General features: G+C 36.3%; 1 protein-coding gene across 2 annotated transcripts in view; it reads left to right on the top strand.

Moving 5' to 3' along the window:
* PIK3C3 (phosphatidylinositol 3-kinase catalytic subunit type 3) overlaps window positions 1–13,914 on the top strand; it is a 70,801-nt gene that overhangs the window by 32,090 nt on the left and 24,797 nt on the right. For both annotated transcript variants that reach the window (XM_084305020.1, XM_084305019.1), the window contains 4 exons: window positions 90–159; window positions 797–861; window positions 5,059–5,143; window positions 7,296–7,370. In XM_084305020.1, the coding sequence (XP_084161146.1) occupies window positions 90–159; window positions 797–861; window positions 5,059–5,143; window positions 7,296–7,370 (295 nt within the window). The remainder of the gene's footprint in view (window positions 1–89; window positions 160–796; window positions 862–5,058; window positions 5,144–7,295; window positions 7,371–13,914) is intronic.

Here is a 13,914-nt window from a genome sequence, read left to right as displayed (position 1 = left end):
TCAGTGAAGAACTGTGTAGATCAGTGCCTCCTGTTTAAAAAAAAACAAAATGGTTTGTTTCACTTTTTTTTTCTTCTCCCCACTCCCAGCTGTTAAGAAAAGAGAATCTGGATTTGAAGCTGACACCTTACAAAGTGCTGGCAACTAGTACAAAACATGGTATGAATACTTTGGTTTTCTAAAAGTATAGTATTGGGAATAATTTTCTCCTTCAGTTCTTAGATTGTTGTGACATAGTATTTTCATGACAGATGTTTTGCTTAAGACAGTATTCTAAAGAAGAGCTTGTGTTAGAAATCCTGTCCCACTATAAGTTGTGGAAGTAAACAAGTTGAATGGCTGTGGTATTCCACAGGTGACTCAAATATCTTCATAAAATAAACCTGTTATTAACTTCTGAAATGCGTGACAGTCATTTAGACTATTTACAGCATTATCTTTAGTGCAAGCTTGCAGTGTGATCTTGGGCAAATCATGTTAATACTCTAATTGACCTTTGCAGGAAGATGGGGGGGAAAAAAGACCAAAACAAAATGAAACTTAGATGCTTTTAGATGCATTGTGGATAAACATTTATAAAATGACTGGTTTATTTCCTTTTTCATGAAAATTTGGACAACTTGCAGTTAAAACTGGTTGTTAAAGAACTACTGAATTTTGGAGAAAAATTGGGGGATTTTTTTTACTATAGAGAAGCAGTTGAATGAAACCATGTGTTAGTGGTGGCCTTTAATAAAAAGGCTCTGGAGTAGCTTCTAACTTGTATGCACTGGAGATTTTTTGGTTTGTATCACAGGTTTCATGCAGTTTATTCAGTCAGTGCCAGTTGCAGAAGTTCTTGCTACTGAGGAAAGTATACAGGTATGTGATGGTATGTTCTTTAAGTCTTCTACTGATAACACAGTATGAATTGCAGCCTTAAATCTCACACATCAGTCTTTACAGTCTTTCAAATGATCTTTACCTACTGTTTAGAAGACAGACTTGAAACAAATCAGATTTTTTGCTTTAGAAAACACTTAAATCATCCTATGACCTATCATCTTATTACCTAACAGTAATATCATTGAAATAAAGTGTAGCTCATTTATGATATTGAGGTTCTGGCTTTCCCCTGGGCAACTTAGGATAAGAGGAAATTGTTGCTTGGGAGAAGAGATTGACCCCACCCTGCCTACAGGCTCCTTTGAGGTAGTTGTAGAGCATTGTAAGGTCTCCCCTGAGCCTCCTCTTCAGGCTAAACAACCCCAGCTCCCTCAGCCACTGCTTGTAAGCCTTGTTCTGCAGACTCCTCACCAACTTCAATGCCCTTCTTCGGACATGCTCCAGCACCTCAGTATCCTCCTTGTAAAGGGCCCAAAACTGAACACTTCTTGAGGTGCAGCCTCACCAGCACTAAGTACAGAGGGGCAATCACATCCCTGGTCCTGCTGGCCACTCTATTTCAGATGCAAGCCAGGATGCTGTTTGTTTATTGGCCACCTGAGCACACTGCAGGCTTGTGTTCAGCTGGCTATTGACCCCTTGGTCCCTTTCCATCAGGCAGCTTTCCAGCCGTTCTTCCTCCATCGTGTAGTGTTTCAGGGGGTTGTTGTGCCCCAGATACAGGACCTGGCACTTTGCCATGTTGAACTTCATACAGTTGGCCTCAGCTCACTGGTGCAGCCTATCCAGATCCTCCTGCAGAGCCTTCCTACCCTCAAACAGATCAACACTTGTGCCTAACTTGGTGTTGTCTGAAAACTTACTGAGGGTGCACTCAATCCCCTTGTCCAGATCACTGATAAAGATATGGTAGAACTGGCCCCAGTACTGAGCCCTACGGGACAACGCTAGTGACCAGCTGCTAACTGGATGTACCTTCATTCATCCCAACTCTTCAGGCCTGGCTACTCAAACAGGTTTTGTTACCTAGCGAAGCATACACCTAGACAAGCCATGAACAGTCAGTTTCTCCAGGAGAATGCTGTGGGAAATGGTGTCAAAAGCCTTACTGAAGTCAAGGTAGACCACATCCACAGCCTTTCCCTCATCCACTAAGTGCGTCACTTTGTCATAGAAGGAGATCAGATTGATCAAGCAGGACTGGGCTTTCATAAGCCCATGCAGACTGGTCCTGATCACCTGGTTGTCCTGTATGTGCTGTGTGATGGCACTCAAGATGATCTGCTCCGTGAGCTTCCCTGGCACCAAAGTCAGACTGACAGGCCTGTAGTTCCCTGGGTCTTCCTTCTGGCCTTTTTTGTAGATGGGTGTGACATTTGCTAGCTGCCACTAGGCTTGACACCTTGTCAAAGCAAACATGTATTAATGCTTTCTAGTTTAAACAACTAAATAGCTCATCTGTGTAACATCAGAAATCTGTTTCCATGTGTGGTCGATGTGTGTGATTGATTTGGAGCAAGCTTTCTTTGATTATAATAGGATTGAGTAGGGATATGTAATTGAATAATGACACATACAACTCCTGATAGCTTCAAGCACAGCACCAGTTAGGTTACAGAGCTCACTTAGTTGGTCAGGATAAATACAGCTAAATAAAATATACCAAGCTTCCATATAAGATACATAGACATAAATAGTAACAGAGCACTGAAATAAGCTGCCAAGAGAGCCTGTGGAGTCTCCTTGGAGATCTTCAAGAGCTGACTGGATGTGAACCTGAGCACTGTGCTCTGGGTATTCTGCTACAGCAGGGGAGTTGGATCAAGTAACCTCCAGATGTCTGGGTCAACATTACCCGTTTTGTGACAGTACGTTCTGAATGAAAACACAGTGTATTTATATTGCATTTAGTTCATTACATTACCTTTTTTCATACCTTTTTTCAATTTTTATAGCTAATACTGAAGCTTGCATTTGGTCATAATGCAGTAACTGGGAGTCAAAATAAATACTTACACCCTTCTGTTAACTACACATTTGAAAATATGGAGATACAGAAAAAAAAACAAACAACACTACTCTGTCCAGTTGGACAGTGACCAACATAAAGTTGCACACTTTTCTTCTCACTTCTGTGAAGATTGTGATAAGCTACAATTATACCTCTTTTCAGTGGTTTGCAGGGACAGGACAAGGAGTAATGGTTACAAGATAGAGCACAGGAAGCTCCACACCAACATACGAAAGAATTTCTTCATGGTGAGCGTGACAGAGCACTGGAACAGGCTGCCCAGGGAGGTTGTGGAGTCTCCTTCTCTAGAGATATTTAAGACCCGTCAGGATGCCTACCTGGGCAGCCTGCTCTAAGGAACCTACTTTGGCAGGGGGGTTGGACCCAATGATCTTTCGAGGTCCCTTCCAACCCCTTCGATTCTGTGATTACACTGTCAGTCATCATACAGTTTCTGAAGTGCTTTCTTCTCTGCAGTCCTTTGTGATCTTAGAATCCTACTATCTATATTCTATTCCATGTTTTCATAGAATAATGCATTTAGAAATGAACGTGAAATTGTTATTTTGCAATTATAACATCCTATTCCAACCTAAGATAGGTGCCTCACTGTTGATTGCTCTGCAGACATATGGAGCAATTCTTCCTTTGAGGAACCACTGATCTAAATAGACAAGACAACAAAAAGAAATGTAATCTGAGATTACTTCGCAGAGTAATGACAAAGTACATTACAGAACCCAGATTTCCTGTGCTGTGAAGCATGATAAAATAGCTGTGCATTGTAGGCCAAGGAGTAAAAATTAAAAGAGCACTGAGTGTGGTGAAAGTTTATTCTGTTGTATTTGTAAATGTTTGTTTGCATCACAGGTGTTTTAATAAAAATTGACAGTATCTGAAAATGAAAAAAAAAAAAGTATTTTGAAGTTTCAAAGCAAGTAATTTAATATGGACTGATAATACAGATCTGCAGGAAAGAAAAAAAAAAACAACAAACATTTTGATGTTTGAATGTTACTTAACTTACATTAATAATCTTGATTTTAGTTTTGTGGTTTTGAGGGTTTGTGTTCCACTCCGCACAGCTTGCCATTTGGAATCTCTGAAGTTGTTTTTTTAACATACAGTGTCCAAAGTTTTGGAGCACTGGAGCTAGAATTTTCTACTACGCTATTAAACAGTTAAAATTTTTGTTCCACATTGGTTTTATGGGTTTCATTTATAAGAATCATAGAGTATCCAAAGGGAAGTGATGCACAGGTATCATTGAATCCAGCTCCTAACTCTGTATAGGCAACAGAATCTTTCTACTTTCAGCTTCTTGAACATGTCTTTGAAGTGCTTGCTCCTGTGTAAACAAAGGCAATTAAAGCTTTTTCCATTTATAACAAGGCTGCTTTTCATGCAAAACTTTCTTAAATAGTCAGAAGGTACCTGCTTTCAGCACCTCTTTATTTTGTGAAATTCATTTCAGTGTTTCATTAGGGCAGTTATTTGTTGTGTAGATACATAGAAAGCTCCTCTTGTAGTGCTTGCTTAGCTTTTGTGCCTGTACTTTCGTTCAGTGGAATAATCTTAGGTTTAGGCTTAGATATAATTTACATATCTTTTTATCTTGGTCAAGAAAAAGTCTTTTTAAGTAGTGGGAAGGACTGTTTTGGCCTCATCCACGTACCATTTAGTGATTTAGATCTTACTTTTAAACTTCAGTTGTATAGAAGAATATAGAGGCATATCGTGTTAAACCTTATAAGTTAGAATGTGTGTCCCAAACATAGTTACTGATCTGAACTTAGTCCTGTATGTTTTCCGTAATCTCATATAAGCCTGCCTGTTCCTGTGGAAGTATTTTTGTATTCATATTTATTAATAAGTAAATCTTGAATGTATTGCTAATCTTCTAAGGCTGTTTTAAAGAAGTACATTTCAATTTGAATTTCAGATCTTTTCCTGCTGAGTGTAATATGATGATTAAGATAATATAAAGATAGCAATATAGAAGTAAATTTAGATCTCACTGGGTTCGCTGGGGATGATTCTTAGTTTAACAGTTTACACTACTGGGCATTTGTGGGCTTGTTTTAAATCTTTGATCACTAGGTATAAGAATCACATTTGAGATCATGTGTAGTAACTAAATATGTTGATGACTTTCCCTCCAGAACTTCTTCAGAAAGCATGCACCGAGTGAGACTGGGCCTCATGGAATAAGTGCAGAGGTGATGGACACGTATGTTAAGAGCTGTGGTAAGTTAAACTCCTACAACTGATAACTTCATATACAAATTACAAGGGATGGGATCAGTGAGCTATTGAGACACTTAAGATGAAATGATAGCAAGTACCTGCATAGTTCCTTACCTACAGTCAGAATACCTGTTGTAGATCTTATTAATGTTGCTATTGAGCTCTAACACTTATTCAGCAGACCAGTCATGTTCAGTGTCAGCATTAGGGTAGGTTTGAATTGGTCAAGATTCGACTAAGTGTCATATATTTCTCAATTGACTGTAATAGCAATTTATGTTTAATATTTAGATGGCTATATGTTTACTTTGTGCCTTAATCTGGAGATGAATCCTTCTTGTTATTACTATTAAATTTTCATTTCTAGTTGTCAGATTCTAATAAGTGAAAAGCTAATCTTTCATTTGTCATGACTTCAACAACGTACCAGTTCATGTTTCTTGTAGGTTTCAGGGTGGAATTAGAGGTCATAATTTTTCCTGGTCATTAGCATCCATGCATAGATTTTTGTGATAAAGGAACATGAGAGCTAGGATTTTCTTTCCATTTAGTGCCTTTTGTGAGCATTGTAAAATTATTTTGCTTATGTTTTCTGTTGTGCTCAAGGAGTCTTCATAGCCCTTGAAAGGGAATGGCATTGTCTAGTGAAAAGAGTACTTTTGAGTCAGACATGTGACACACTATTTCTTTCATCAGACCTCTTTCCTTCTCCTTGAAGGTTATTATAAGTTAAGGACGTTCTTCTTTCTAGCAAAAAAAATAAATCCTATCTTTGTTTCCTCCACGTCATGGGATATTCATCATCTGGGGAGATGTAAAGTAATGAATCATCAGTATTTGAAGTAGAAAAGTTCAATTCGTTTTTGTAAAAAGTCATCTTTTTCATGGAGGTTGTAGTCGTGTGTTTCTTCAGTAAACTGATGCTGACGTTAAAACATTGCATTTGCTGTCCATTAAATTAAAAAGCTTTATCCTATCAAAAAGTCATTCAGTTGTTGCTGTACCACATCTTCTGCTTTGCTTTTCTTTCTGACAGTGCAATCCTTAAAACTTATTTAAACCTTTCTGGTTAGTGGGTGAAAGAAATGTAACAGTTTGCATTAGTTATAACTTACCACCTTCTGCCTTACTGCTTAGCTTGTAAATACATACCCATTCAAATTCACATCGATGTCTAACGCTTGTTCATGAGTTTTGTAAGTATCTAGTGTTCAAAATGTGTATGTTAGCATGGCATTGTTAGTCGGTTGAGGGAAGTGATTGTCCCTCTACTCTGCACTGGTGCGGCCTCACCTCAAGTAGTGTGTGCAGTTCTGGGCAGCACAGTACAAAAAGGACATTAAACTGTTGGAGAGCCTCCAGAGGAGGGTGATGAAGATGGTGAAGGGCCTAGGGGGGAAGATGTGAGGAGCGGCTGAGGTCACTTGTCCAGTTCAGCCTGGAGAAGGTCTGAGGGTCTGAGGGGAGACCTCATTGTGGTCCACAGCTTCCTCGTGATGGGGAGTGGAGGGGCAGGCGCTGACCTATTCTCCTTAATCACCAGTGATGGGACCTGCGGGAATGGTGTCAAGCTGAGGCAGGGGAGGTTTAGGCTGGACCTCAGGTAGATGTTCTTCACCGAGAGGGTGGTCGCACACTGGAACAGGCTCCCCAGGGACGTATTCACTGCACCAAGCCTGTCTGAATTTAAGAAGCGTTTGGACTGTGCACTTAGTCATATGGTCTAAGCTTCTGGGCAAACCTGTGTGGTGCCAGGAGTTGGACTTGATGATCCTTATAGGTCCCTTCCAACTCGGGATATTTTATGATTCTATGATTTATTTTGATCAAAATACCTCATCTTACTTTGAAATAGCTTAATCCTAATATTGAACAGAAGTGTTTTTTATACTCCTGTTAGGTGTATAATAGGGTAGTAAAAGCTGAATCTAGGCAGTACCAAATATATTCCAGAGTTTTAATTTATGATGAACGCAAAGTAATACTGCTGATAATCTTGATTATTCATTCCCACCTTCCCAGCCTCTGTGGCATACTTATTACTTGTGAACAAGAATTAAGATAACATTATATGCTGTTGTTAATTGTGTGGAACTTGTTGCTCTTTCCAGGAAAGGTACTTGTATTGATGTTTACAATTTACTTGTTACAGCTGGTTATTGTGTAATTACTTACATCCTTGGAGTTGGAGACAGACATCTGGATAATCTTTTGCTAACAAAAACAGGTAATTATTTTTAGCAGTATAATTTTATAACAGCAGTTGTTTAATTTCAAGTGTGTTGGTAACATTCAAATGTGTTGGCTCCATTTTGCTTGCAGGTACAGCCCATTGAGTACTGTAGAATATTCTTGTATTCTAAATGTAAAGATATATTGGCTCATCTGAGGTAATATTTGATTCAGTGAATCAAAGTTTAGATTTAAACTGTTAGTAGTGTGAAATGGTAGTTGAAGAATAAGAAAGCAAGTAGATAAAGTGCACTATAATCAAATGGGGCAAGAGATAACACAACCAATATGTGGTATTGATGTCTGTGTAACAGCCATTTATGCATCTGTAGGTAATGGAAGTCCTAAGTTTACCTAAACTCAGGAATGTTTATAAGCACTGGATTTTTGTGTAGGTTTCACTTGGCTTATTTTACAGCCATGTGTTCTACTGTCACACTTCTTAGATGCATGAAAGCTGGACTTGCAAGTTATTTTTGTTAAGCACAAGTTTTTTTCTTGAGTGATGCTGACCTTTTTTTAAAGTATTACAGGCATACTACAGGGTAAAATTTGACTGTGTTTCCTTAAGATCATGAAACCTGTCACTGTCATCTGAAACTTTGGTAAAAATCATACTTTCTGGGTTGGTTTTTTTTTCAGAACTTGTTGAAAGCTGGAAAAAGGATGCTGTAATAAGTATTTGTAAAGTAACTCTAAGTCCAAGTTTCCTAATTTTATTTATCAAACAATTTTCTAAATTGTTACATTCCTATTTAGTTGGTTTTCTAACATGGTGTCAGAAAGCAATTTCAAGATCTATTAAGTGGAAGTATTTTAATAATTTTAGGTACACTGTTCAAAATACAGTAGATATTTAGACAAGTATTGTTAGTAGTCCTATGGAATTGGGTATAATCTTGATGACTTCAGTGAGTTCCTTGCTAATTTCTGTCTCAGACTGGACTTTCTTTTAACAAAATTGATTCTGTGAGCTTTCCAGGTCTGCATGTTTTTCTAAAAAATTATAAATATGATGCATCCCAAAACTGGGAATGCCACTTAAGACCTGTCAGAACAAAGTTCAGTTTGGCATTTTCTCCTACTTGTGTATTTTGTGTTTTTGATGAAACCAAGCCACTATACAACAAAAAAATCCAAGTGTTTCATCAGCCTGATGGACTAGACTGTTCTGCTCAAGCAGAATTATTTTATTTTTTTCTCTCCAGCTTTCTGTAAAATGATAGGAACTAGACAGAGTGCTCTACTTATTACAAATTCATGGTTGAAGGAGTGAAAATAAAAAAGGTTGCCATTTATTCAAATGTCCTTTGTAGCAAACCCTATGTATCTCAAAAATTGAAAATAGGAGGTAAGTGTTTTGATTCTCCCTCCCTACCTTGTTTAACTTTTTAATGCCATTTTTGTTGCATTATGTGTATTAAAAATGGACCAGGTAGAATGAATAATTATAGTAATTCTAAATCAATAACTTAGTTTAAAAAATACATTTTTCTAGCTAACATAATTCAGCAACTCAGAAGGAATTCTGTGCTTATTTGAAGTTGAATTGTGCTTTGTGTGTTTTTTTAAGTATAAAAAAAATGTTTAATTTGAAGTTAAACGTTTCATTTTTCAGAGAGTGGGAGAGGTTTAAACAAAAACAAAACAAAAAAACAGTAAAAAACAACAAAAAATGAAATGTTCGATCTATAAGGAAACTTTTCCATGAAAGCAATTAGCAGCTTAATTGCAAGTGACAATGAAACCATTTAGACAATCAGCATCTATTTTCTTACAGCTTTTTGTTTATAATATACTTGGCAGTTAGGAATGTTTGTTTTCCTGAGTCGTAGATTGTTTGGCAGGTGGAATTCTAGCTAACTTGGCTTCATTTATCAGCTCATCTTCTAGAATTCCTCTAACTGAACACTGGGAGTATTGAGAAAAAGTCTTGGAAGAGTTGTATCAATTGAACATCAAGCCTTGGGTTAAAGAGAAATTAAAATAATTATTGTTTCTAGCTGGATAAAGTCCAGAAACTCTTAGCAAATATTTTGGATACTTGTGTAGGTGTTATGACACCTTGAATACCTTAATTTCCTCATGAAGAAGAGTTAGAAATTGCTTTTATAATATAGTAAATAATTTCTTGAAGGAAAAATGTGTAAATAACAAAAATCTTATTTGTGGAAAAGACAAACATAATATTTTGTTAGTTTACAGTAGGCCTGAAGTATGTATTAATGTGAGTCATGTATTAATGTGAGTCAGCATTCTATGTAAGGAATATGTGAAAATTAAACATCTGGCCTTCATTCCAGTGGAAGATCTTGATCTAAACTCGTGGGGGAACAAACACCTAAATCAAATGTATTTCTCCTTATCTGCTTGGGATTGTCCAAGTGGACATTTAAAAATATCTCTTGAGAGGTCCCTATTACTTGTCAAAGGATGATATAAAGCATTTTCTATAGCAGGCACTGTTTGGATACTCAGAGTTGTAATTAGTCTGTTAGTTTGAGGGAATGTATATCTTGTGTTTAAAAAGTAACCAAACCATGGCTGTTTGGCACTGTTGAAAAATTTAAACAGAACAGCAGAGGGCAGCACACATCCACGGTAAATTCTAAGTATGACATTCTTTTCATCTCCTACCTATGTTCTGTAACATACCAAGAGAGGTTTATGTTGGTCATATTTTAAGAGACTTTGTTAAGCTACCAAGAGAAATTCATATGTTTCAACCACTGCATAGACTTGTTACCAAGGTTTCTGTTTCTTGCTACTGAAAATTCCATTGAGTTATAATGAAAAAGTTAATTTATCTAGAAGAATCTAAGCTAGAAGAACTTTCTTAATGAATGATAGGATTCATATATGTGGTCATTTCTTAACTACGCTTAAAAAATTGAAGTTTCTAAGAGTAAAAGACAGAGTCCCAGTTTGGGGTTCACATAATTTTTGTTTAATATAACAAAGTATATCATTACATTTGTTGTACCTACCTGTTTGTCTGAGTTTCAGTTTGGTTGATGTATCTGTATGTGTTGGACTCACTCCAGTAAAATTGTTGCATCATCTTTTATTATGTAGGTGGTTATGTTTATAACAGATATGGTATAATTTAAATATTGAGCAACAGATACTGAAGTTCATAAAAACAAATTATTCCCCACTCAAACTCTTTTGCACTGAGGGGTGAGAATGTCTGTCACCTAATTGAAAAAAATTCCATCATCTTTTATGACTCCTTGCCTCTGATTCTAGAAATATGATGGCTTGTTCATATCAATTAAAAAAAAAAAGTATTAAGATTTGTAGATGCTGGGCCATTTTACTTCACAGGCAGCAGTAGTATTTAGTTTGGAAAGAGATGCTTCTCTTCTAGAAGGAAGGCAAAACATCCTTATCTGTGAGTAATGTTTAAAATAAAAAGTTAAATCTCAGAAAGAGTTGCAAGGTAAGACAGCGAACATCTGAACATTTCCATATGCAAGATAGTGCACTCAGTGCTTTTCAGATAATAACATCTGTGCAGAAGCATGTTTGAAGATGACAACAATGAAAAAAAAAGGAGTCAAACACTCCTTCAGCATTAATTTTTAGATAAGTACTTTGCTAAATACCTTTATTAATGTCACCAACTCCAATAGCATGTAAAAAGCAATTAAATTTTTAAATATGAATATAAATATTGGTGATCTTCATAGGGGATCATCTTTTTTAAAAAAAGCAGAACACTAAGACATAATATTATTCTTTAGATTTCTCTGTGTAACACCCATTTCTGTGATGCGTTCTAAAGAAAATATATATTTACCCATTGAACTGCTGATTTTTTTCCACTTAAAGGTATTACCTATATAAAAATATATACCTGATATCTTCTCTGTATGTAGGCATAGCATAAGAATATATTTTGATAATGGACAGCTTAGGGGAAGGATATTAAAATGCTTAGCACAAGCTGTGCCCTTATCCATTATATGGATGATGATAATAAAGTTTATCTACAACTTGCTTTTCTACCAGCATATTGAGTTAAAATCTGTATCCTAAATAAGTCCTTAACAGCTCATACTATTTTCTCCTATTTTTGCACGGTTTTAGAAAAGTTAGAAGATGTGATTACTAACGACAAATTATGCATTCTGGTATTTTTTTCACTATGGCATTGCTCTATTAGTGAAGGAGATATTTTGATGGTGACACCAGAAATTGCTGGGAAATCCAGGAAATAACCCTGTCTCCCCAACTATTTCCATCAGAGGTGTTTTTATCCTGTTCGTATTTAAAATAGGAATTCAGTTAAAGTAGTCACTAAATGGTATTTTTTCTGCATGAACCACATTAAAATAATAATGATGGCTGTTTACAGAAAGTACACTGAAATTCAGAACTTGATTTTTCTTTCCCAGTAGTGGGAACAGATAATTTTGGGATAACTTGAGGCTTGCTTGCCTGTTAAAATAGAATAAGACTGGTGGCAGTTTTTAATAGTTGCGTCTAATTTGCTTTGCCTTTTGTTTAAGGAATTTGGAGTTGTGTGCAGGCTGTTAGTAGCTTTTCCTAATAGTACTCCAGAGAAATAAAACAATTTCTGTGCTGCTATATAGGAACTTTTTCCTGCATTAGAGTCTAGATATTAGCAGTAAAAGATGGAAAAAACAGCCTTCCCAGCTGCAGTCCGATTTTTTTATTGCCTAGTGCAAGCACCAGGTATCAATTTTTAGTCTCCATAAGTTCATGTTTCACTTAATCAAAGTTCGCTTCAGTCTCAAGGCTGGAAGGAACTAAAACTGACTTTCAGATCTCTTATGGCCTGACTGCTGGTCAGGGGATCATTATATGTTTGCCATTCCCTTGAGCTCCCCAAGGGCCTGTCCTCCATTTTTCTACCGAACACCTGGTACTGAACATATGGAAAAGACAGTCAACCTTGTAAAATTAAAAAAAAAAAAAAAAAAAAAAGTTTAAAATATACAACTATATTAGCTCTTAAGTTTTGAACTCAATTTTGTCTGTGCACTTATAATTGCATATTTCTGGAAATATCAGATTCTCTTCCAATCAGTAACTGCCTTTTCTTGCTTTTTATTTGAGTTTTTGCAGTAAAAGTAAAAATCCTTGAGCAGGGGAGTGGAGAATGGTTAGGGCACTATTTTTTAAGATCTGAGTTTACTTGAAGTTGTTCCACAGTCTTTCCCACTTCTAAAAGGATGCTAATGTTGTCCTTAAGACTTCTGACAAGTGAGACGCTTTCAAAGTCAGAAATGTTTGCACAAAGCTGTGTAACTTGACTATATGTAGGTACCTACATGTACTCCTGCTTCTAACCTCAAAATATGGCAGGAATTAAAATATGGCAAGAATTTCAGGCGTACTTCTCTCTTAATGCGTTTCCTAAATCCGTATGTGTAGTTTTCTCAAGTGCCTAAAGTCCTGTATTTTTTTTAAAGGAACTCAAATTTCTAAATAGCTTTCAGTATATAGATACTAGAAATACACGGCCTTTATATCTAGATGTACAAAAACGAAAGTGACTCAGGACCAAATGTTTCACTCATTTTCTTAAATTATTTCTGTTAAAAAAAAAAAAAATCACTCAGGTAGGGGGGTTGGGTTTTAGAAGTTACTCAGGAACAGTAGTAAATTAGTATTTGTAATCTGTTTTTGTCTTTAATTATAAGCATGGCTAATAATTTAAAGCCTTCTCAAATTAAGATGTAATAACTCTGAAGAAGATGGATTATAAGCCAGAGTAAAAACATGATGATAAAAGATCGAGGTGTACGTGTGTTATGGCACTAACTGTAAATTGAAGGAGGAAAATGTTTGTTTTTAAAACATGGAATTTAAAAGCCTTCAGAAAAGCAATATGTTGCACAGATTTCACAACTGGGCTAATACTGGCAAGATTTATGATAACTGTATATAAATACATGTGGTGTGAAATCTTGCGGTATGAAATAGTGAGGGGGACGAGAGCCCTAGTACAGGCTACACAGTGGAGTCTTCATCCTTTGAGATATTCAGAAGTCATCTGGACATGATCCTGGACAGGCAGCTCTAGGTGGACCTGCAGTAGAATTGGACCAGGTGGCCTCCACAAGATCCTTTCCAACCTTAACCATTCAGTGAAATAAAATTTTAAGAATAATCCTCTAAATTCAGATGAGAAAAGTTGGTTGGTAAGAAACCATCTATGTAACTTTAAAGAACCTTCAGTTGAAGATGTCATAAATTTTGTTGTGTGACATTTGATAATCAAAAAACTTCACTCAATAGTTGCCTAGATATGATGCTGATTTCTCCTGTAGATTTTTTTTCCAGATGTGATTACGTGCAATATTTTTATTTTTATTTTATTTTATTTCTTTTTTTAAGAAAAAGTTGTCACATCTGAGGCTGACAAATCTTGAATGTTGAATGTTGTGTTTTTGAGGAGATCAGATCTTGGAGAAGGATCATGACTAAGCTGACAAACTAAGTTGCTAGTAGCTTTTGCATCCTTCATTGCAGGTGTGTAACAGGAATGACATGTATGTTACAGGTCC

This window comes from Netta rufina (assembly GCF_964035555.1).
Source record: "Netta rufina genome assembly, chromosome: Z".
In the NCBI taxonomy this organism is placed as follows: Eukaryota; Metazoa; Chordata; class Aves; order Anseriformes; family Anatidae; genus Netta; species Netta rufina.
Note: the sequence above shows the minus strand (reverse complement) of the source record. Positions and strands in the feature narration are given on the sequence as shown.